Source organism: Phlebotomus argentipes, unplaced genomic scaffold, assembly GCF_947086385.1.
Source record: "Phlebotomus argentipes unplaced genomic scaffold, Phlebotomus argentipes genome assembly contig_15, whole genome shotgun sequence".
Classification (NCBI taxonomy): Eukaryota; Metazoa; Arthropoda; class Insecta; order Diptera; family Psychodidae; genus Phlebotomus; species Phlebotomus argentipes.
This window is the reverse complement of record NW_026776181.1, coordinates 18817725-18842795: the sequence shown is the minus strand read 5'-3', so window position 1 is coordinate 18842795 and position 25071 is coordinate 18817725. Positions and strand designations below refer to the sequence as shown.

Here is a 25071-nt window from a genome sequence, read left to right as displayed (position 1 = left end):
AGAATATATTCGTATGAATAAATAATTCACAATTTGTGTCAGTTGTTCGACGCTTGTGAAAGAAACTCAGAGAGAGTTTTTGGAGCTTTTTTATTCATGAATTATAAATCAGTTTAACTCCAGCTTCTGGTGTAATCTAATCTAGTGATTGTGAGCTTTATTAGCGAAAATTAGGACAAAACACTAGAAAAACATACAAAAAGCAAGTTGACAAGTCCATATCAAGGCGCTGAAGGATGTAAATGTCTTTTAAACATTCCAAAATCATGATTTTATGTAGTTAACCCAGTAAGTATTATGGTTATAACATAAATTACGCTGTCTTTTTGCGCACATCTCTCTGCAATTTGCAATATCTCAGCCCCAAATTGATATATCGCCATGATTTCAACGTCATTTGAAAAATCATTCAATTTTTATTATTTTTTGTCTTAAGGTAAATGTCTCAAAAATTGAAAGAAATATTGAATTTTTAGCACCAAAAGGAAATTTGACCTATATTTCATAGCTGTTCTAACCTCATTTTCGCTACTATATAAATCCAAGTACATAATCTGTTTGAACCTGGCATAATTTTCAATGCAAACGTCTGTCCAAAGGAGCGGAAGAACATCAGTGAAAGTGGGAGTGAAGATGAGTAATTTTAGTTAATATTCCTTCGTTAAATGGATTGAGGTGAGAAACACACAAGTAGACATTCATCACACTTAATCACTAAGTTAATATTATTTCTCACAATTGCGGGGGTATTAAAAGAGTGTGTGTGTGTGCCATTGAGGGTGAGAAGATCACAATTATTAATTAAATCTAATGACAGTGCTCACGAGAGTCTTTGCACTGCATTCGCCCCGTTCGCAACGTTTAATTGTATTGTAAATTTTGAACACACTTACAGCTAATTGAGAGTGTCACCACCTTTTCCAATTTGCCATCCATGTGCGCTCAATTGCCAGGGAAATGATGGCACACGATTAGATTGCAGCCACTTCCTCCTCCTCCACGGCGTCGCGCTGGGGGCAATTATCCTGACTGGTGGCGTCTTCGGCCGCACCGGAAGCGCCTTGGCAGGACGTGAGGAAGGTGAGAGGACGAGTGGCGTGATTGCTGGAGCTGTAATTGAATGTTGACTCCTCCATCGATTTCCACTTAGCCTGATGATGTGTCGAATCAGCCAAGTTTCCACCTGCAACAGAATATTTTTGCCTTTACCACCGACTTCCCGACTCAGAACTCTCAGGAGATGAACTATCGCGCGCCCCTTTTGGCCCTCTTCATTGTCACAAGCGGACAGGCGAAGAGGAATGGCACGGAATCTCCTCATTTGGAGCGTCGTCTCTCATGGGAGGAAATCCATTCCCATTGAGTGGCGCTGCCCTTCAATTTGGGTCAGAATTATGTTTGTTCTCCACTCAATTACCAGAGATTCTCTCGATTCATGGCTAAATCGTGTTTTCCCACCCATTCAATGAAAACACATCTCTCGAACCGAGGAAGAAAAATAACTTATCCCAACTCCTGAGTGCATTTCCTGCAAATTGCAACTAAAATATACTCAGGCAGATTTCTCAGCAATCATTTTCCTAATCCCCGGCGGAGTTCTAAAGACGAGAGGGAAGTTTTCCGCAGTTGGTGAAATTAAAATTGAAGCTTCTTGTTCTTGCGCGGGCAAAGGAGATTCCCTCCAAGGCTCAATGGGGGAAGATGTAGTATACTAAAACTTTAAATTATTCATGTTCGTGCGACGAAATTAGCTGGGTGAAGAGGGGCAAAGAAGAGGGCAAAAAGTGCAAGAAAGCACATCGCTAAGGAGACCATAAAGAGATTTTACATGTGCCAGCGAAATGCTATGCAAACTGAATTTAAAACGCACGCCTTCGAAGTGCACTTTGTGAAATTCCCGAGCTGTAAATTGCATTCACGGGTTATTCAGGAAATTAATGCATACATCGACATCACACTTTCCTCCACTTCTTATGAGATTCACAAGCGTTCTTTGCACACTCAGAGAAGAAGGGGAGAAAATGCGGTTGGGCGTTTTGAGGCTCACCGTTTGACTCCTGCAGAGCACTCAGGCTGGCGGTGGGGATGATCCTGTGCGGGAAGCGCGGCGAACCCTTCACTCTCTCCCTCAGCGTGGGCTGCGACGTCTGGTGCACGATGGAGGGCCTCCGGCCGCCGGGCAGCTGGAAGTTCACCCTGGGCTCCGAGCCATTGATCTCCTCTAGCTCTGGTGGTGGCGTGTGATTGTCCAGCGGCACTGAGCCGCTAATGATGAATGCCGGCGGCGTGAACTTTCTGTGTCTCGGCCGCATGTAGGGCGCCTCGTCGGCATGCGAAGTGTGCAGTGAGCCACCGCTGCGCGCCAAGGAAGTCCTCCGCATCGCCCTGAAACCGCTTCCGGCGGTGTTCAGCGCCTGGCAGGAGGAAGTGCCTCCGCCCGACGGCACAAGTCCGCTCAGCAGACCCATGTGCGCCTTCAGGGCAGCGGCAATTCCGCCCCCAGTTCCACTTCCGCCCGCCTGTCCGCCGATTGAGATGGTGGAGGTTTTCCTGCTGGGCGGGCGAGAGCTGAGGAAGAGTCCTCGGATCCTGTTCAACAGCCCCGAGCGCTCCGCCGTGGCCTGTTGATGCGTGAGCCGCAGATTGAGGAGGTCAATGGCGGGCAGGCGGATGGTTGTGCTGCCACAGGGCTCGTCCAGTTGCGGTTGGGAGCTGAAGGTGACCGAGCGCCGCATTGGAGCCTGTTAAATGCAAAATCCCGCTTTGGTTTCATTTTGCGTGCATCGGAAAGCGTTGGCAATTTCCTGGCAACTCAATTTCACTGTGATATTAAAGCCACCAACTCTGCCTCAAAATTACATGCAACAGCACAAAATATAATCATCTGCACTGACCAATTGTGTCCGCGTTGACACAAATTGGTGGAACCTTTTGCCGTGAAAAGCTCTCGCACGGTGAATTATTAGCGTGCCTCAGCCTACAAATCACTGGCTCATTATTATTGCAAAATGATATGAAATGGCTTAGCCATTTGCCATGCACAGTGCAAATTAATGTATTAATTGTAAGCACCAAATTGCCAATGAGTTTCTCATGCTTTTCAAGCATATTGCTAATTTGAGGGATTATTTTTTTGTATCAAATGATTCTGAATGAAGCGAACATAGTATTTTCATTTTGCCTGATTTATTTTACATTAAATTTATCACAAAGAGCGCGAACATAATATTATTCAAACCGCAACAGTGAAAGGAGGATTTTATATCACAACAAAATAAAGTTCACCACAACAATATATATTTAAATTTATAAAAATGGTTTTTAATTCCATGTCGAAAATATAAGTTAATTATTTCGCAATATTTATTATTCACCGGATGTTAAATAGTCATAAAAATGCAATTTTCATGTTGAGTGCATTCGCTTTAAATAAAATACAAAACAGTGGAAATTGCATAACAGGTTAATTCATTTATTCATTGGCACAACTATAACTATTTTATCTCTTCTTGATCCAATGTATTTGCTGTGCGATGTGATTATATTTTCTATATGTATAACTCTCGTTTTGCCTCATTTGTCTGAAGCGGAATAATTAGTTGTCCAAGTTTTAGCCGCATATCAATTATGACTACAACCAAATGCGATTGCCAATAATGCCTTTCATTAAAATCTCTGCAAAGCCTGATCATTAGTTGCGTGTCAATTACTCACTTGCATGTGATCTGCCGATGGCCAGCTGGCCCTGGGAATGACGGGCGGCAGGACTGACAGGAGCAGCAGCGGAAGTCCTCCGCCGATGCTGGGCGTCCTGGGCTTCGGCGGCGTGACGCCCTCGTTGACGACAGTGAGCTCGGTCTTCATATGGCGACCCAGGGACATGTTGGAAGACGTGGTGGAGGACGCGGACTCCAGGAGCTTCTCCAGCTTCAGGATCTCCGCATCCAGAGCCGCCACCTCCTTGCGATACACGCGATTCTGCACCTCCACGCGGTACTGCAGCTCGCGCCGGTCGTCCATCACGAAGCGCCGCGTGTTGAACTCCATCTTCAGGCCCATGCTGCGCCCGATGGGATCCGCCGCGTCCTCGCCGTGCGTCCAGATGTCGTACAGCTTGGGCAGGAAGAGGAGACACAGCGTGGCCGTGGTGGAGGTGAGAATCAGCGCGGCGATTGTGATGAAGGCCAGCGTGACGCGTTCTGAGATGAGATTTGCCAGGACAACCACAATGGCGCTCGTGATAACCACCGAATACACAGACACGCCGATGTACTGGGAGTCATTGAGTGCGGGAATCTTAACGTGGCGCGTCTCCCAGGCCATGTAAACACCCACAACCAACAGAAGACCCTTGTAGGCGTACAGAGCGCCCAGCCAGCTGCTGCTGTGCTGCGACCGGCACACTTCCACCTGGTGAGATTGAGAGCTTTTGAAGGTGGTAATGTACCCCAAATCCACCCGCCTGCCAACCGCCCCCGACAGACTACATAAATCATGCGATTGTTTGCTGGAAAATTTACGCCACGATGCAAATTGGGGAAGGCAAAGGTAAACAGCGAGGCGGAGCAATCTCGGCTTCGAGGGAGTTTCTCGCTGACCGCGGAAAAAGTTAATTTACCCTCATTAAATATTCAAACGAAAGACACACCAGAGTGTGGTCACTTAAGCGTCACGGGCGGGTGGAGAGCATCAGAGAGAAAAAACTCACTCGTGGCTTTGTAATTAATTAATCCCAAATTAATTGCACATTTCACTCATCTCCTTCTCTATTCTGTTCAATTTTCTAAGCGTAAATTGGAACACGCGGGACTTAAATATTGAATGGAGCAAAAAGGGGGTTGAAATTGGACAGGTTTGGCTCTCTAAAGAATGTGCGCCTGCCTTTGTCGGGGGTGCCTTTTGAAAGGCAAAGAGAAGGCAATTGATAACATTTTTATCGCACACATGAAAGCTCCGCGCAGTTTCTAAACCCCACCATTATCCTATTCTGAAAAAGCCATAATCATCCTCTTCAACATCTTTCTCCTATTTATCTCCGGCGCTGGAGAGTGAGTGTTTGTCTGGAGGGCAGACGGTCTTGGGGAGAGTTGATAGGAGGGTGTGAGAGAATAAATGGAACTGAATAGCGCAATTTATCTGCGGGAGCGCTGGTGTGAGCCAAAGTGGAGATATTATGGACAGAAGTGGTGTTCAGCGCCAGCAGAAGTGTTGCGAAGTGAAAGTGGTTGAGTTTTTGCAGCCAAGAATGCGTTTTGACAATGCTTTTCTCGCTTGTGTATCAGTTCGTAAAAGTTATGAATTTGGGTTGCAACTTTACGCTTTTCACAGCTTATATTAGAGGCCGCCGGCGGCGCTAGTAACGATTAAGCATTGAAAGGGTTGAAAGGCGATGTTGGGAATTTATTTAATATAAATTTCAGCTGTCAAACGCGAAGAATCAATTCGACAGGGCGAAATTGTGAAACTTTCCCTGATATTGGGTGCATTTAAAGTGGGTTTCTTGAAGGATTTTGCTGATCGAGATGTCCGGAAAGATGTTTTCCCGGACCTCAAAATGTCATGATTGTCAATTTCTTTGATTTTCACATGAATTTACCGGCTTTTCTTGTCTTCTTATGCTAGAGAATAAATTCCCGACTTTCATAAATGTTAGGAATCGTAATTCATATTTTTGACAGCTTATTTAGAATGTTGTGAACATAAAGTTGCAACGACTGTGCTGATTTTACTCTCTCTTATTTTCAGTGGTGTACAGATTTCGTCCGCATTATCTCCACCTTGGCGTGCGCTTCGAGGGCGCTTTAAGACATGGAGGAAGAGATGAAAAGTGAATTGTCGCATGCGGATGCGCCTCACCTGTGGCTGGTACACCACGCTCCGGTCAATTGAGCTTATCTCGAGACTGAGATTGTTCAAGTGCCTCTCCATGGGATCCGTCACGATCCACAGCGTCACCACGAGTCCGTCTAGCAGGAGGAGGGCGCAGACCAGGGAGATTAGCTGAGTGTCCTGAAGCATTTTGTCCTTGCAGACACTGCCGCCGCTGCGCGTGAAGATGCGATGAACTCTGTACGTTTTGGCGAACATGGAGCCAAAAGCCAAGGAGAATCCTGCAGATAGCAGATAAACGCGTGCCTGAAAATAAATAGCATGGCTTCATGCTGGATCGCCTTAAGTCCTTTATTCTCCAATTTGCCAAAACTGACGCATCTTCTGATGCCCCCGGGCGAGAGGGCGATTGTGGCTGCGAGGGCTGAAATGGGGGTGGCTTTAAGTGCAATGTTGTGTCGCCGAGTGGATGGGAGAGAAAAAAGTCCATTGCGGAGGGATGCTTAATCAAAAGCCCATGGAGTGACAAAAAGCGACATAATGAGGAGAAACGCGCGCGTCTGTCGTCGCCAAAATCAATTTCCCTGGCTTGGGTGAGACGCAATTTCACACCCATTTCAGAGTAATGCTAAAGCACACACACTCGCAAGGGCATTTAATGGAAATTCTCCCCAGTGATATGTAAATCCAACCAGAATTCCGCATTTATTACTTATTCATACAAAGTCATCGCGCGCTTGATGAAGTTCCAGAGCTCTTCGCAAGCCCAGTAAATTTGCTCAAGCCTTCGGATAGTTTTGTGCAATTCCACCTTAAGCTCCATCATCGTGTGCCATTGACTGGGCCCGAAATTAATGTGAGGGAAAACAATGCTGAACAAATAGTGGACGAGAATGAATCAAATGGTCCAGAGATGAATTCATACACATAATTGGATACTGAGGTACTGTTTAAAGTGAAACACAAACACGGGCGATTGTTGTTTTCGCAACTTTCTTCGAACACTCCGGCATTCCCAGTGGTGTTATTTGTGTAGGAAGCTTGACCGCTCCTGCGCTTATGGAAGTCCTCATTTAATTCTGATGGTGCTTTCATCCCCCGGGGGAGAAATTTGAAACTTCCACAACCCAAGTCAAAAGGAAAGTAATTTTTCTGTCCGTCAGTCCATCTGGACCCGTCATTCAAAGCCTCTCCAATGTGAAATCGAAACTGGAGCTCGTGATAATCCTGACTCACGCTGAGATTTTGTCCATCAATTTCCCTGACAATCTCTGCAAAGCACACGCCTCATCATTTTCCAGTATTAATCAAGGGGAAGACAATACAGTCAGAAGTGGTGTACAACTCAGCAGAAGTCTTGGGAAGTGGAAATGTTTAAAAAATTGCATTATTCTTTTAATGAGTTCTTCTTCTACTGACAAATTATTCCGATTTCTCGAATTTCCTTCGATTTTCACGCATAATCAATCACAAAAATCTTTTTTTTAGGTTATGTAAAGAATCATGGACAGATTTAGTGAATAATTCACATTTAGAAAAGTTTTTGGACAATTTTGACTTTATGAACTTAACCAGATCATTTTGTAAATGAGAAAGCTTCGAAACGGAGCTTTTGAAGATCTTTTTAGTAATATTTTGAGGTTAAGGTTAAAAAAAAGATGACCAAATAGCCGTTTTAAATTTATTCTAACAGAAATATCTGATAGAATCTTAAGTGATTCATTACAATTTGGGACTTTTCAAGATCTGGAAGTGTTTGAAAGTTGTATACAAATTAAGTCCATATTATCTCCCCCTTGGTAATAAGTGATTTTTAGCATTTGGCACTAAAGGGAGAAAAGAATTGCTGTGACACATTTCAGTGAGATTGATGAAGTTTTTTTTCGGCAAGTTTTTCGGAAAGAAATCCAATTAATTTTGTAACATCGACCATTGATAAATTCATCAAATGTTTATGAGCAAATGTCACGCACGACACGACCGAGGGGTTGCCGAAGGGGGTGGAGAAAGTGAGCCAAAGTGTTTGGGTGTAAATTTGTCAGGAGATGATTTCATTATTTGGCAGAGCTTGGGGCTTTTCATTAGATTTATGACCACAAACAGGTGCCAGATTACGACATTTATGCCCAACCTGGCCTACACTAAATTCCCCACATGCGTTCTCTGGCCGGGGAGCATCGTCTGCCGCCCCTTTCTTCATCCCCTCCTCTGCACAGCAACAGTCGGAACGTGTGAATTTGGGGGGACACATCGAGCCGCCACACGACACGGGAAAGTATAGTGTGAATGAGCGTGGGAAGATCCTCTAATCAACATTTATGTGGTGCTTTTATGGGTGCTTTTGATGTGGCAACAGAAGCTCCTGCGTGTCAATGCGTCCTGGCCATTCCGCACGACTTTGGAGACAGAGATGAATCACCTGGGGAATTTATGGGCGACGCGAGGAGCTCAATAAATAATTTACTGCAGCTAAATTACTTTCTGAATTCACACATCCTTTGCAGGACAATCACGCGATAAGTTATGACTAAATTTCTGCACCTGCCAAATTACTCTATCGCATGGTGTGTTTATCGGGAAAATTCATTGGAAAACTAACTGTTGAATGGCAATAAAAGAGCTCCTATTCATCGCAACAAGTGAGTGAAAATTGGCCATTAAGTGACGTTTGATTGCCAACAAACTAGCCAATAAAATGCCATTTAGAGTAGATGGAATAAAACTTTGCATCTTGCAAAACACTCTTCAAGAAATCGAGAGATTTCTCCAAGAATTTCTCTTGTTTAAGAATATGTGCGCTTTGCAGAAAGTTTTATAGACGCAGAATTACGTTAATGGAAAAATTAAATTTTCTCTTCAACTCAAAGTGCAACGCAAATTAAATCTTGTTTTATTATTTCCTCTCTTTCTTTGGAATGTAGGGGAAAATTTGAATTATAAATTATTCTTTTTTTTTGCCTGTTGAAATGCTTGGAAATTCCATTAGACAGGCTTCTATAAAGGATAGCTAAAAGAATTGTGTGGTGAATGAGTGAAATAGAGTTGTGAAGACTTGGAAGGGATGAAATGTTAGTGAAAAGGGAAAATTAACAAGTGAATTTATGATATCAAAAAGGCACTTTTGAAACGATTCAGTCAATTCATTTTCATTCCATTAGCTTCCAGCATAATAATAATGCTCAACAGTTGAAATCGCAGATTAAAGAGCAGAGAAAAAGGGGGTGAATTAGTGAGAATTAATTGTATTCATGGGAAAGCTCTGAAAAAACACTGACTTTACTCTATAAGAGAATGCAATTAAAAGTTCCCAGAAGTGCTGCAACATTTATGCAAATGAATCTTGAGCTGTTGTTTAGTTTGCTCTTCCAATTGAAGGTGATTCAAGGAGTTTCATTAATTCGTAATGTTTTGGCTCTAATGAACTGAAAGCACACTTCAGAAAGAGCAGCCAGAGTGAGAAAGTGTGTGTCTGGAGGAGAGAAAACTTAAAATCACATTATGTAATTTCACTCTTCGACAAGTACCATTAAATATGAAGAAGCTAACGAGACAATATAATTTATCACTGTTGCCTATATATATTTCCTCTGCGCTGGGGGTGAATTGGAGAAGAGGGAAAGCAAATGTGGAGAAGATGGGCCAATTTGATGGGCTTCGCAAGAGAGAAAAGAGATACTTACAGTGCAAACAGTGGAAAAAGCCACTTCCGTGGCCGGAAGTGTTGAGTAGTCGAGCCCAAGGAGAATCACTGCCATGTAGACCAGAATACAACCCACAGCTGTTATGTTGCTCAATTTGGGACTCGACAGTTTTATTGCTCTGCGAAAAAAGGGCGGCAAGAGTGGGAGGGAAAAGTGTGCTTTAGTAGAGTGGATTCATGACTTTTTAATACTTTCATATGGTGGGTTTTTTTTTTCAAAGCACTCTAGAAAAATTTATGCGCAGAGTTTAAAAGACAATTCAAAAAGACGGCCCGAGAATGGAGTTGGATTTTTTAAATATCCACCCCAAGATTATGGACCTAAAGAATGAATTGTAATGTCATGACTTCTTTATATATAATTTCGGATTAGTAATTTTGGAGCGATTCCCAGTCAAACACAGAAGTTTCTCACCTTAAGTCACTTTAAACTTTCTTACATCACTGTTTTAGTGAGAAAAGCTAGAACTGGTTTTACTTATTCATAAGGAATATTAAAGTTTAGCATTCCTCAGTTTTAATGGGAATCGATCTGAATTTTTCCTTTATACTCTGCGGCAAATAGGAGAAAATTCCTTTGCGAATCACATTTCTTAGAGTGTTCTTAACTTCTGAATGACTCCGTAATTGGGGAGGTATAAGTGCAAAATTTCTCCGTCTGCATCACGCTGTGCAATGTGGCAAACAATGGAACTCACTTGAGCTTGCGGAAGTGGAGGTTGAAGGCGAGAAAAGCCAGTGCCAGTGTTACGCCAACGGACGCCAGCGAGGTCATGGTGTAGAACGCCACGGGAGCAATTGTTGCAATTCGCAGCTTAAAGACCCGCTTGGCAATTGGCACTTGGCCGCTCTGCCACTGCACGGCCACACACTCGGGGCATTGGAAGTCCAGGTGCTGCTTGCCGGGATAGTACAGGGCCACCGCATTGAGCTGCCCGCGCTGGATCTGGTAGAAGGCGGACGTGCCCACCCTGTCCGCCCCGCTGAACGACACCGGACCCTGCAAGGCAACGGGGTTGAGGGGGTGGAAAAATTCAATAAACACAATCCATCCGCCGACTCTCTCTCTCCTTCGGCTCCGTTTCAGCCAAGACTTCAGCCTTCAGCTTCAGCCGTGGAGGTGAAATTGTGACTTTCTTTGAAACCGAACACTGTGCAATCGATTTTCATCGCCTTCTAATGGCAAAAAGGGAAGATTTACTCCGATTACAAAGGCGGGATTTGTCTTTTTTCCGCTGAATTGGCCAAATTTGTCAAGTGTGTCGATAGAATTCTGGGCATCTTCGGATGACCAGACTTTTTATTGCGTCATTTGAATGTGTCGTAAAAGATTGTACCAAGGAGTGTTTGAGCAAGAATATTATCATCATAACATGCACGTTTACGGTGTTTCTTTTCTTGGACACAATCCAGAAAATACACTCATCGATAAAACATGTAATCAAAATATTATCGAAGATTTCTCTCTATAAAGTTTTATCATTGGCCACAATCGATGTTTTCAAACTTTTGAATCACACCCACAACATTGGGCAAATTGAAAGTAGCACAGAAAGTTTTTAATGAAGTTCCTTCAGTAATAAAAATCTACAAAACTCCCCAGCGAGCAGCAGAATCAGCGGGGAGTTAATAAAGAGTGCCTAATATACCTAAATATCAATTTGCCGTTGTGACAGTAATTTGGAAACTTTTTATTATACAATTTATCACATGAAATTGAATGCCGCGCGCCGGCAAAAAGGCATTATTGACAAATAAATCGTGACATAATTGAAGGAGAAATTTAGAGAAGAAATTCAATTTCACGATTCACCTTGCAAATATAATGAGTTCTAGATTGGAGGGGAGCTCAGAAAACATCTTGTTATGCAAAGACGTTCGTTTTATAGCCCTCAATATTAATCCCGCAATGCGATATTGTAAATTGGGAATTTCACACTCACGGAGACTCCGAGGAATTGCAGGCGACTGAATTGGTTGAGGAACTCCGTGGCCATGTCGTATCTCGTGTAGTCGAAGCCGTCGAGCTTTGACTGGACAGATTCATTCCGCCAGCGCTGCTCGGCTCCGCGGAGCGCCAAGGCGATCGCCCAAACGGCGTCGTACGTCTGTGGAGCGTAGCGAGACGTCGGCTGGGGCACCTTGAGGGCCTGGAGCTCCTCCGAGAACATCCTGTTGGTCTGTTGATTGGCAGCAAGGGGGAGATATTATGGTCAGAACTGGTGTACAATTCAGTTGAAGAATATTTTTAAGTGGAAGTGCTTCAATATTTTCAATGTGGTGCGTTCAAAAGTCACTTTCAAAAGGAATTTACACAATTTTTGGAGAAAACAAATTGTTTTTTACGTTTTTTAGGTTATGTTATACAGTTAGGACAAGCTTTTCCACTAAATTACCTTTAAAACCATTCATTCTTGCATCTAAACTGGTATTATGGAAGTGTACAGATTTAAGCCAAATTATCTTCCCCTTGATTGGCAGTGAAATAGAGCGGAAATGAGCTTCTTCAGCAGTTTGTGTATTTCTTGTGTGTAAAAGTCATGCGGAGATTTTAATATACAAGTTTGCCTTGTTGATATGAAGTGCATAAATATTTATACATGCACACAAAGAGCTTTCCAATCTCACGGAATAAAATGGCAAAACTTTCCAATTTCCCTTCAAATCCCCAACTCACCAATCCACTGAAGCTGACGGAATTTCCCACTATGCTATTGTGACTGGACACGATGATAAGACTCTCCACGGCGGCCTCCAGGTGCTTCTGCTGGCACTCCGCCGTCGGCGACTGGAGCCACCAGGGAGGGCCCAGCGTCTCGTGGAGAATCCATGCATAATCCGCTCCATACATTCCCAGACGGTATGCCTGAGGGACGCAGAGATACATACATTCTCATTCAGCATCGACAAACTTCTTCAAATGTCTTACAACACGACACGATGGCGAAGGAATTCCTCATGGACTCCTTCACGTCCTCGTAATTCAACGAGATTTTTATTTATTCACTCACACAATTTTCCCATCAATTCCCAACTGTGCCGCCTCGCATTGGCGTGCGTTTGGGGGCGAAATCTTGGGAGAAATGTGCAAAAGTACAGAAGTGGAAAAGCTCCCCGAGAAGATGAATAAATTTGACACACTCTCGAGATTTGGTCATGAGTTTAATATGAGGATTGTGTGTGTGGGGAAAAAATTGTCCTGTTCATTGTGGATTTTACGATCAAACTATATATGCGGGACAACTTTTATTGCCATCTGATCAATTCAGCTTCTCTCTACGAGCTTTCACTGTATTGACTCTGAATGCAACTTTACTCACACATTTCTGCTGCAAAGCCCGTAATCGCATTAAAGATATTGGAACGCTCAAAGTCATCAGCTTTGAAATATTACTCCTCAAACACACAAACTTCAACTTGATGTTTTGGGGCATTCGGAGAAGTGTCTTGATTCAATGTTTATGCCTTTTTGCTCAAATTTTGTACTGCAAATGACAAAGAACAGCAACGCTGGGAGTTAATGGAATTGAATATTTAATAATGCTTCGTGTGTGTGTGTCTTGCGAGAGACAAAAAATAGGTTATTTCCTCTTAAGATCCTCATGCGAAACGAGAAGTCCTCAGGGAGGTGTTCCGTAGTTAACGTGCCCCGTAATCGAATACTTTATCCGCTCAGGATTCCATTCCACCCACACTGAAAATCTCTGTATTTGTTTTATTGCCGACAAAGCGCCATGAGACGGAAGAGAGAGAGAGAGAATTTAGAGACACTCAACTTCCCATTTCCGCGATGTTTTCTCCATTCTCTCCTAAATATGATGTGTCTTGGCAGAGAGAGGGTGGAGAGATACAATCTCTGGAGACACGAACTCATGCACTTTTTCTTTATTCAAAGATCCTCCAAAGATGTGTCTGACAAAATGTGTGCGCGCGAGAGAAGATGGGACGAAAAATTGTTTAACAGTTTTCTGAAATGAATTTTCTTTCCCTCGAAATTTTCCCATCAAGTCACGGAAATGGGAATGAGAGAGTGTGGAACTTTGTGTGAGTAAAGTTTCAAAGTACTGAGATTTTGTAATTATTTTACGGATGATATACCATTTCGCGTAGCAGAAGATTTATCTTCCGCCCAAGCGTGCCATGAGTTCTGTAGCAAGCTTTTGCGCGCTTAAAGCAATTACAGACTTGTGGGTTAGTGTTGAATCGACGAACACTGGGATCAATCTTCCGTGGATGAGCTTTAAGTGTGTAAAGTTCAGATCAGTTATAATTCGTGGACTAACTGGCGCTAAACACACTCAGATACTATTCTTCTTTGTCGACACTAGCGACAATTTTGCTTCGTGTTCCGCTCTCAGCTGTCAATTTTACGATAAACTTGCGAAAATGGAAGATTCGCGGAGGAATTGAACGATTTTAAGAGCCCAATGAAATCATTCGCAACAGATCCGCGATTTTGTCTTCGGAATATGGCGCGTTTTATAGCTCAACAAGCTGTCAGCCGTAGACACTCGCTTATCCTCTCGTGGATCACCCGCAAGTCTGTACTCGCTTTTACATTAAACACATCAAGACTTCTCTCCGTTGACTTTTGTGCTCAATTATCGTCTATTTCATCAATATATTGAGTGTCTTGACAAATGAACGGAGCCTCTTCAGCGCACCATTGAGATTTCCACTGTCCATCACTGGGTTGCATGTAAATGCAGTAAATTCTAGGCTCCTCACTGGTGTCCAATTTCGGTTCACCTTGCTGCCAATTAGAATAATTCACTGCTGCTCTTCGATCGTTCGCCCAGTGCCAAGTTTTCTCCCCATCAAATCTGTAGCCGCCAATTAAAACGTCTGACGGAAAATCCTTGATAATCTGATGAACAGCTGTGTTTTCTTCAGGTGATTTAATGGTCAGCATCTCCCACTGATTTTCCCCGCATTTATCAGTTGCACCATACCAATCGACCTGACAAGCGAAAGAGAAGCTTTAGCACTGAGGCTTTTAAAGTTTTTTCCATCTCATCTTCTCACCATTTCAGTGCTGATATGGATTATTTTGCCCTGCAGCGAGATAGTATTGAAATCCTCAGCTGAATACTCTTTGATGAGCAGAAGAAGCACCAAAATCAACTTCATCTCTACAAAAGCGCGGAGAAGACTAAACAACTGACCAGCTTTACATCAAATGCCGTCTTTGAGAAACCTTCACAAGACGCACTGTTGAAATAATCGCGTGACAAAAAGCTCCTCCCATTGGAAAAGGTTTAATGATACTCATTAATTCCACTGCGAATCATTATATGAGAAGAACAATTCATCAAAATGACAATACAAAATGCTGCAGAACTCATGGCATGACAATTAAAAAATCGCGCATTTTCGCCGACATCTTTCATGGTGAAAGAGTTAAAGAGCGACTCACCTCGCAGAATATCTTTGGCGCCAATTCATTGGAGAAGCTCCCAATGATGATTCTGGTGTCCAAATCCTGCAAAGTACACAACAAAGGCAATTGAGCAAAGTGGAGGAGGAAGAAAAGGGGATTATCATTGGATTATGGGTGAGATTAATTTCAATTTACAATGCAAATTATTGCTGTACAATTGTTCACTTAGTCGCTGTCTACTGGGGAAGTTGAAGATTAATTCACCTCCAGTAAATATTTGTTCCACTTGAGAAGTGACTTCCGGTAAATCTCATTAGGTGTAAAATACCTTGAGCTCCACTTGGAGCAACTTCTTTAGCCGACTCTCACTTAATCTCGCGGTGTGCGGAATTTTTGCCACCCTCTTTGTTGTGTGGCTTCAATTTCACTCTTGGGAATTCCATTTGGGAGAAATATAATTGTCGACACAGACATTCTGTACATATATAGGCATTCCATTGAAATGCTGAGATGTTTTGATTTCCGTTCACTTGCCGCAGAATTCACGGCGTAAACTGCGGAGACGCCAATTCGCACAATCAATATGACGATGGTTTCGGTGGTTTTTACCACTCGCGCGGCATTTCAACAGTTCCTCCACAATTTTCTCTGATTAATAAATTTCTCTATGGGTGTGAGAAGAAGCGACGGTGAATTATTTAGAGTGGTTTCTCAGGCGTCTTTCTCTCAAAACACACCCAACTTCCCCAGTCTTTCTCTAATGGATTTTTCACGCTGAAGAGCAGCGGATATTGCGGAGTTTCGCATAATCCTAGCAATTTTCTAATTAGCATCTCAACTATGCACCTGTCGGAGGATGTCTAATGCTGCAAGCTCTCACAGGAAACTCCTTCGACCGCAATTTCCGCCCTCACGGGCATCCATTTCTGACACCTGACATTGTGGCGCAGGTGAAATATAAAATGTAACCCGAGAGAAACATCCCCTATTAATAAAGTGATTTTAATTGCATGGATATTGGACAGTATAGCGCCTCATGTGACAGATTTACTGCTGCTTTCCGCCACTTTTGCCGCACACAACAAGATGCATCACTCGAGGCTTTTGCAGAGCACTTGCGGAAATGACAGAGGGTTTCGTGTGCCATAGACATGGAGATTTAGTGGTTGCTAAATCAACAAACACCGAAAGGCATTCCTCAGTTTCGGCGTCAATCACACACTCTGAATCTGTAATGAAGCTTTGTGACTCGGAAGGAGTTTCGCATTAGACAAAGGGAATATTCACTGTGCCTGAGAGACAATTAAGGTAATCATTCTTAGCTCAAAACCATCAAGTTCACCTCCGGCGAAACTTATTCATAGATCTGTTCATAATACGCTTAAGAGATTTTGTCTCTGAATGCGAAGATGTTTGTTTGAGTTTCTATGGTTGATAAATAAATACAGAGAATTTTCATTTTCAGATTCGATTGGACCAAATTGAACAAATATTCTTATTGCAACCCTTTCTAATGCTTTAGAGGAGTGAGAAATGGCATCATCTTCAATGGGAATTTAAACTGAAAACCCATCTTGAGGCAAATTGTTCTCTCTGCCACACTAAGGCAATGTCAAATGCTAAACACGATTTTTACCATCTGCGACGTGGCTTTCCTGCTTCATGTCACAATATTCTGTGTGCCAACACTTTATGGAGCATCTTCTTCCGGGGACTTCGCTGCCCGAGGGCGTAAAAAGTGGAGAAATACGGCTGCGAGATTTCACCATATTCCATCCGTGGAAAGTGGTGTGAAGCGTCACCATGTGATGTGAATTGTCAGGACATGACTGGAGAATTGGATCCAATTGTCCAGAATGGCAAGTGCAGCCATTGGAACGAGAATATACCTCTCATTTTCATATTTTCCCCGAGAGAAGTAAGAAAAAACACCTCCCGAAATGTTGATTCTTGCCACCCACTTTCGCCAAACTCTCCTCTTTAGGCCAGAAATTTCACCCTCAACTGCTATATTATATTAAAATATATTAGAAAGGATGAATTTTTCCGATTACATTGTCACATTTTTGTCGCCCTTTCGCCATCATCCCTTCAAACTCAAATATTTTCCCGTACACTTTCCATCCCTCCGCTTCACCCTTTATTTCCCCCATATCTTCGTATTGCCTTTCATGAAGAGAAAGTCCTCATTGAAGACGAAGATGCGAAGCTGTAAATTTTCCACTCTTCACACACTTTCAATTTCCAAAAAATTCCTTCCTCTTGAAATAAGAGCTGAACGTGCTGAAGAAGTGACGAAGGAAAATTGGCTGGAAAAAAGCGCCGCCACACAGCGAATATATTGTCTCATTCTTTTGCTGTCTCAAAGGGAAATCCTCTTAATTCATTATGTGTAACTGGGAAAATAGCTCCATTTGACGGCATCAGAGTAGAAGGGGGCGATATTCATAATTAGAAGGGTGTGAGGCATTATAGAAAAGTGATGGTGTCAATTGAAAAAGAAGCTTTGGCCAAATTGTCTGATTCAATCCTCATCATTGACTCTCTGTCTCACCCACTTTCCGTCATCTCGTGTGAAAAAGGCACCTAACATTATCTTGTCACCCTCTCGGCAAATAAAACTTTGTCTTTTCCCCGCGACGGCACTTCTTATTGTACTTTCTCGGCGGTGTGAGAACTTTTCGTGAAATCGCCTTCGCCAAAAAAGCTGCCAGGAAAAAAGTCTAATGGTTTTTGTTTGTCTTTTCGGTTTTCCATTCAATCCAATTATTATTTATATTTTGCTTTCCACACTTCTCCCACTTTTTTTGCATTAACTCACACATTTTCTCGTCTTTACACACCTCCAACAAACCCCACATAAGGGCGCAAAGGCAACAAGAAAACCCCATCACAACTTTTGGAGGCTTACGCTGAGCAGAGATGACTCTGTATAGTTCAAAGATTGGGATTTATTGCGCTCTGAAGATGTCCATTCGGTATCTCTGTGTAAAGTGCTCTAAACTGGACACTTTTCCAGATAGAATTTGACACAGATTTCACTTCTTCAGCAATCCGGCCAACACTGTTCTGTGCGTTCTCAACTCAGATCCAATTCAGTGTTCTCTCGAGGAGAAAATCATGGGAATAAGTCAGCGGTAATGGAAATGTTTTACTCACTCGCAGCATCCGGAGTTGATCCTTGAAGTCAGTTTCGGCAAATGTGATTGTCGCTGCACAGGAAATATTGGCCGTCTCCAGCTCCGTGACGAGATCATTCACTGCCAAGGAGTGAATCTCCTCGTTCTGCGAAAACGTGGTCACCGTGTCCCAGCCAAAGCGCCTGATGAAGGCAATGCGGGCGGGATTGTGCGACGAGTCTGGCGCCACGGTTCTGTAGAACAGCGGAAACTCCCTTCGATCGCTGAGGGCGGGTGAGGTGGATCCGAAGGAGACCTGTGAGGAGCAATAATGGAGTAATTCCCTCAAATCGATCACCTTTCTCTCAATCACGCTACTCGCATGATGGGAGGAAATTGGGAGATAAAGAAGAGAGACAGAAAGCTGTCGATTGGTGGAAAATAGTAGACTTAATTCCGCTCAACTGAAGCGATAACCATTCGGGGTAAATTGATGATTGAAAGAATTACTCTTGTGCGACGAATTGCACTTGAATTTCAAGGCACACACTCGCAGCCTGATGACTGTACGTGAGAACTCAGCAATAGTCCTCAATTTGACCCATCCATGATTAAACAGCGCTCGACGCTGTGTTCATTCCTAACATTTCTGCGGCATTTTCCCAACACATGGATGAAGTGCTGCAGTGTTGAAATCTCGGGTATTGCATGGAAAATTCATTAAGCAACACGCCATGGATATGCAGAGGGAATCCAATTTATTCCCAATTAATTTCACCCCCGCCACCCTAATCACTTCACTCAAACTGATGAGTGGTCTGCGGAGGAGTGCATCAACACGGAGAGGAGCTCAGGAAGAATGCTCTCTAACCACTTAATAAGACGCCACACAATGAATAATTCCCTCAATTTTGCTGGGTGATTTTGAGCAATCTTAAAGAACCCCCAGGGCGCATCTTGAGCATCGCAATTTCCGCCAGCTGATGAGGAATGTATTCAATCTCCTCTCACTCCCCCCGGAAAACTAAACAGATACACTAATTAATCGTGTTGTAGTTGGAATGTCAACAGCACACAACAGATAAATCTCTGGCTCCATGAAATCCACTCTCTTGTATCCCATTTCAAATTTCGCTTAGCGGTGTGGGGAGATTTTGGTCGCCCCTCAGATGGAAATTTCCTGGTGACAACTTCTGACTTTGGATGTAATTGAATTTCGCATCTTTCCAGGTGAAATGGCATTTTGTGTGTGAGTGGATGGGATTAAGTGATTACAACTATGCTGTGCCCGCATAATTTACTTCTCATCATACCTGGACGATGTTCCAATAAGGCACCACCTTGGCCAGACTCTCGGTCACCTCAGAGCATGCCGAGCCCAGAAGCATCACCATCCTGGTGGAGTGTTGGGTGTACAGAGCATGGAAGAAGCGGTCAACGCCCACTCCCGGATCACACTGTAAGGAATAGTTGAAATAGTTCACCAGATGCTTTGTCAGACATTCTTGCTGCTTAGAGTTATGATAAATAGGCGAATTTGCCTATTTGACACACCGACATTTTTCGGCTTTGGAGTCACAAAAGTTTAGAAATTATCTCCCAAAGCAAGGCTTTATGGAATAAATGCGATTTTACATGCTCATTCTCTACTCTCAGTGACACTTTATCGATATATTCACATGAGTAAATAACGAAGAATATATCAAATTGACACAATTCTTTGGGCGCATTGTGTATTTTGCTCACTTCAAAGAAATCACTCGATATTTTGTTTTGCTTGGCAAAAAAGTATGACATTTCAGAGCTCGACATCTCTTACATTTGCACAAGCTTCAAAATCCAAGGAAGAGATAATATGCTTAAAATCTGTACAGCTTTTCTAAAAAACACTATTTCCAAATTGTAGTGAATCTCTCAAGTTTCCATCCGATATTTCTGCAAGAAACCACTTAAATCCGCTCTTTTTGGGTGTCTTTTCCGACCATAATCTCAAAATATCAATAAGAGATATTGAAAGATTACGTTTGGAAGTTTTCTAGATTACAAAATCGTCTCTTTTAATTTGTCAATGAACTAAAAATTGCTGATTCCGTGACGAAATTGTCAAGGAAGTGTTCAAAATAACCATTTTCCAATTCCAAATGACTATATTTGAGGTTATGTTGCACCTTAACTCACTTTACAGTGTTTTTTGGCATCAAAAACTCGGATAGCAATTGTTGATTAAATTCATCCTTGATTCGTTACATAACGAATGTTTCTATGTCAAAACCAAAAGAAATCGAAAGAATAGACAATATATCAGTAAAAGAAAAACTCAGGAACGAAATATTTACCCCTTGTCAAAACCTTCGCCAAATAATACAAACAATTCAATTTAATCCATGAGGGAAATATGAATTGTAAATACATGAAAATACAAAACTGTTTCATTGCGACTCAATTTCAAATGAGCTTTCGAAGCTCGCGCGCGCGAACATTTGAGAAATCTATCCGTGTGTTTCCATTTTCCAAAAATACATATATCCCAAAAGCATATTTTTCCCCGAAAGGAGGAGAAAATATGTATGCGAAAAGTTTTAAAATTGACGGCACGTCCTGTCGCATTTGATTTGATAAATGCTCGACATTTGTGACCCGAATTAATGGGTAACATTTATAGCGAAAAAAAACCCCTAACTCGGACTCTTTTCCCACTCACCCCCACCCTCCGCATTTGCAGATGCTCCCGATGCCATGAATAAAAATATGTTACATTTTATTATCATACCGGCAACATTATTCCATGCATTAATTTCATTTTATCACAATAGCAACAAATAAATATGTGTGCCGAAAGAGAATTGTAGACTGTTTTTCCCGCCCGCCGCGCGCTCGCGCCCCTTTTTGCGGCGGATATGTGGAAAATGGGGTTGAAAGTCAAATTAAAAATTCAACCATGGAGCAATTCTGATGGGGTGAACCACAAGTGACCCTTTCGCTGCGCGCCCGTGAAACAATTTGGCCAAACTATGTCGCTCTGTCGGCGGTGAGAAATTGAGAAAATTGGAAAATGGCACAGAATGAGTGGCTGAATGCGAGGCGGAAGAGTTCCGTGACGGTTTTCTCTTGGAAAAAGTTCTGGTTGTGACAATTTAAGCGATAAAACTCATGGTAAATGCAATAAAGCAAATTCTACAGCGTCAGATATTACACTCAAGGCTGATGTAGCTAATATTCCACATCCCGGAGTTTTCTCATATTTAATTGTATTATCATTTAATCTAATTGGAAACTCGAAGCGAGAAGGTGTTTTCATTCAGCGACTTCAGTGAGGCGCGATTGCAGAGGAGAAAGCCAATTTGTCTGGCAATTCATGATTTTCTTTCGCATCTGTATTTAACAAAAATTAAATTATACATTAAATGTTTCGCGCTCACGGAAAATGTACAATTTAAAAAATATAATTTATCCTCATTTGTCCCTTCCTCGCGGCGTCTGTCGCCGAATCCGCTCACAGCTCCTTGGACTGATTCACGTTTTCTCATCTCCCCCTTGAAAGTTGAATGAATGGCTTTTCAGCCTGAGGCTGAGTCAAAGTTTTTTACCTCATTCGCAAAGCTTTCCAAAGCACACAAACCGCCCATTAAATGAAATCTCAACTTATTCATTGCCTAACGAATTTCTATTCCTTCTCAATTATACACTGACGTCACTCTCATACAGACAAGATAAATACTTTTCCCTCATCCTGTGCGCCAAACATCCTCCGAATCCATGTGACTCTCTCCAACTCTCAAAATATATTATTTACCATGTGGCACGCGGCAATCTGCCAAGGAGCAGATATTGTGGTCGGAAGTGGTGTAAAGCTTTTACGGAACTGTTTGGAAATGGAAATAGTAATATATCTTAAAAATTTGCACTGCGTTCAGAAGTGTCTGAAGTGTTGAAGATTCTGCAGAAAAATTGTGGTAGTGTCAGGAAATGGTGTACAGATTTGAGGCATATTATCTCCCCCTTGCCATTTTCTCCCCAGACTTTGCTTTTTTGCCACGACAAAATTCCTGTTCTTGTTCTACTGGAAAATTATGTGTGCGCGCCTCGCTGTTGATACAAGCGAGCTTTCCGCCGCTCTTCGAAAGGGTTTTACGTAAGGAATTCGATCTTATCTAATTCATTTATAATTAAACACAATTTTCAGCGTGAATGAACCATTTCTCGCAACTTATTGCTGCGTGTGTCTCTGTTTATACGGTGAATCAATACGAAGTCTCTTGGCTTGGAATATTCCATAATATACTTCCAACCCTTTTTTTTTCTTCATCCCCTCAGCATCAATTCACGGCCGGAGAGACGGAGTTTTCCGCCCTCCTCACTTTCAGTCGCAGAATTTATTCAGCATTTTAACTTGTTTTCCCAACTAAATGAAGTAAACATTTAGTTTCAGTCGCAGCTTCCGCCCTTATTTGCCATTCTCTTCCACTCCATTTTTAACCTATTTCCCTCCCCTTGTAAATTACACGCCAAGCAGTTTGCAAAACTGTTTTTTTCTCCTCCCCTTCAGCTACATAATCACGTTAAAAATCATCATGAAAGTTCATTAGAAAATCCTCCAGCATTCAGCTTGCAGGCGTGGACAATGTTCCTCATTTGCGTGGGAAAAAACTCTTTTTCCCAGCAATTTTTCACGTCGCGCTTTGGCAAGTGTTTGACAAGGTATTTCAATTGTGATTCACTGTTTGATTAAATAAATGGAACTTGTGAGTGAGTGAGAGCTCGGAAAATCTGCATCTTTATTCAATTTGAATTTACACTTTAGTCTTGATTGCATCACGTAGTAAAATTCATAAGTGTGGATGAAAAGGTGCGGAAGATAAAATATTCACATCGAAAATCAGTATCACAAATGCACGTGACGAAGATTGAACAGGATAAAGTTTTACGGTAAGATGCATGCTAACGTGTCTTTGGCAAACACTTTCCACACCATTAAGAGACATCTTCCTTATTTATGAACTTGTGTGATTTTATCTCCCTCTCGATAGAGTGAAAGTTTCCTCCGCACACATTAGGTACTCCATTTATCTATGGTATATTTTCAATAAATCTCTGGCGCGTGAGTAAAGAGAAAGTCTCTGCAACAATATTTGCAAAGTTCTTTCCCTAATCTATACTTTTGCTTCTGGAAACTCAAGTCTCTGTTCCCAAGAAGGGAACTTAAGTATTTAACGATGACATTCATAATTGATAGAGAAGCGTGTTGCAGGTGCATGTCTTGACGGAAGTGTATACAATGGAATAATGCAATAGAAACTGCCAGTTTATGTGATAAAATGCTACATTATGGACGGACAAATAAGATGTTCTTCGTGTATTTGTCGGAGAATAATGAATTCTTCTGCAACGTCAGTGAAATCGCAATTCCAGTCAATTTTGAGATCTCCTTAAGCTTTTGCCTTGAGCATGACATGAGATTGCGAAAGCTCAACTCACCTTTGTGTCATTAGCCAGCAACTCCAGCTGGTATCCTGGGAGGAGTCCTCGCTTGTTGATGTGCCTGATGGCCATTTGGGCGGCCGCCAACTCACTGTGTCCCTCGGGACGCTCTCCCGTGCGCGTGCTGAGCTCGAAGAGTCCCAGCAGGGACACTTTGCCTCTGTCATTCACTATCTGCGGGTTCCTTATCCTGCCAGTGCGCGCCTCCTCGAACACACTGTTCACGTGGCGCCGCGAAGAGATCGCCGTTGAGTTCGGCGGCGCGCCGCCGAAGGCCAGAGAGCCTCTCTTGTGGACGTCGCTCTTCCGCACGAGATCCTCGCTGTGGCAGATGATGTACTTCGTCACGGGCAGGAAAATCCAGTCTGTCACCGTGAAGGGATCGCAGAGCTCCGCTCGACGGAGGCAGGAGCGACTGAACAGGATGACTCGACCGCTGAGACGGAGTTTGCAAATGTGGTCGGCGGTTGTGTCGAATTGCACTGGATTAGCACCGAATTCTCTAACAATTTCGTAACGCTCGCCACTAATTGCCTGGCGAGCAATTGGTCCACTGACAGTCACTTCCTGTGGCATCTGAGCGGCGGAGATGACCTCCGTCCTTCCCGTCCAATTGACCCCCAATTGAGTGACTGCCGCCGACACGATTGGCTGCACGAGCATCACGAGGATGACAATGGTGTCAGCAGTGGGATTGCCTCGTCCACAATCGCACCACCCCATAATTTCCCACGATTCGGCAATTTCCTCACGCGTTTTTTGTCCACACACACCGATATTATCCCACTTCTTGCAGACCTTGATTGCTTCCTATGTTATTAACTTTCGCCCACACTCACGGACAGTCGGAGAAATTGAGGTGGTGAGCAAGAACAAAAAGCACACAGCATATTTTGCGATATGAGAAACAATATAATATCCAGCGATTTTCTCTCGCAAATATCAACCGCACAAATTGAACTTGCCACTCTCCGAGATTCGATAGTGTTTTTTCTTCTTCTCCCCTCCCCACTTGATGCTCCTTACTTTCCTCTCTCTATATTGAGCTTTCACCACAAGTCCGAGGAGATGCACATAAGAATCACACGAGCTCTTCCTGAACCGTGCTTTTTCCACTTTCGCCGCTTTTTCCTCCTGATGCTCGTTTTGATTATTTTCTTGCACACTTTCCACTCCACATTCGCACACATCTGCCCATCAGCTACGTCCACCCACGCCATTTTCCACCATCGGCGCCGCTTCTGTGGGAGAAGATGAAAATATCAAGATCCGCCTAATGTCTCTATCTCGATTCGCAATATAAAGAGGGAAGGTTTACAGTGGGCTCAAAGTGGTCCGTGTCGCCCCTTTGTCATGGTTCTTAATCAAATCCCAAGTCAAATCCATTGTTCCCCAGGAAATGTTGTGTTTTTGTGGACAACAAACGCAAACTAATGAGATTGAGGCCAAGGACATTTTTTAGCGCATTCCGCTCTTATTCAGGATAGTTTATCAGATCATCGATGTTCATTAATGTGGTCTGATTACAGTTTTGTGTTGTGGAAATTGTAAATTTGAGTATTTGC

General features: G+C 42.8%; 2 protein-coding genes across 2 annotated transcripts; both read right to left on the bottom strand.

Moving 5' to 3' along the window:
- Positions 1-952: 952 nt before the first annotated feature.
- Positions 953-23785, bottom strand: LOC132262542 (gamma-aminobutyric acid type B receptor subunit 2; the record flags this gene model as incomplete). Its single annotated transcript, XM_059761821.1, has 12 exons — positions 953-1183; positions 2048-2741; positions 3715-4410; positions 5857-6135; positions 9510-9648; positions 10228-10529; positions 11473-11709; positions 12207-12395; positions 14946-15011; positions 18069-18344; positions 19342-19485; positions 23504-23785. Coding segments are annotated over 12 exons (3516 nt in total), but the record flags the coding sequence as incomplete, so codon positions are not given.
- Positions 14093-14691, bottom strand: LOC132262240 (pulmonary surfactant-associated protein A-like). The gene is made up of 2 exons (XM_059761439.1): positions 14555-14691; positions 14093-14489 (listed from the first exon to the last, which is right to left on the bottom strand). Exons 1-2 carry the CDS (start codon positions 14657-14659, stop codon positions 14127-14129), a joined length of 468 nt encoding a protein of 155 aa, XP_059617422.1. The 5' UTR covers positions 14660-14691; the 3' UTR covers positions 14093-14126.
- Positions 23786-25071: the final 1286 nt, after the last annotated feature.

Coding starts and splice junctions, on each gene's coding strand:
- LOC132262240 (XM_059761439.1), bottom strand. CDS start 14,659: ATGAAGTTGATTTTGGTGCTTCTTCTGCTCATCAAAGAGTATTCAGCT. Junction 14,490..14,554: donor TCCATATCAGCACTGAAATG/GTGAGAAGATGA, acceptor TTCGCTTGTCAG/GTCGATTGGTATGGTGCAAC.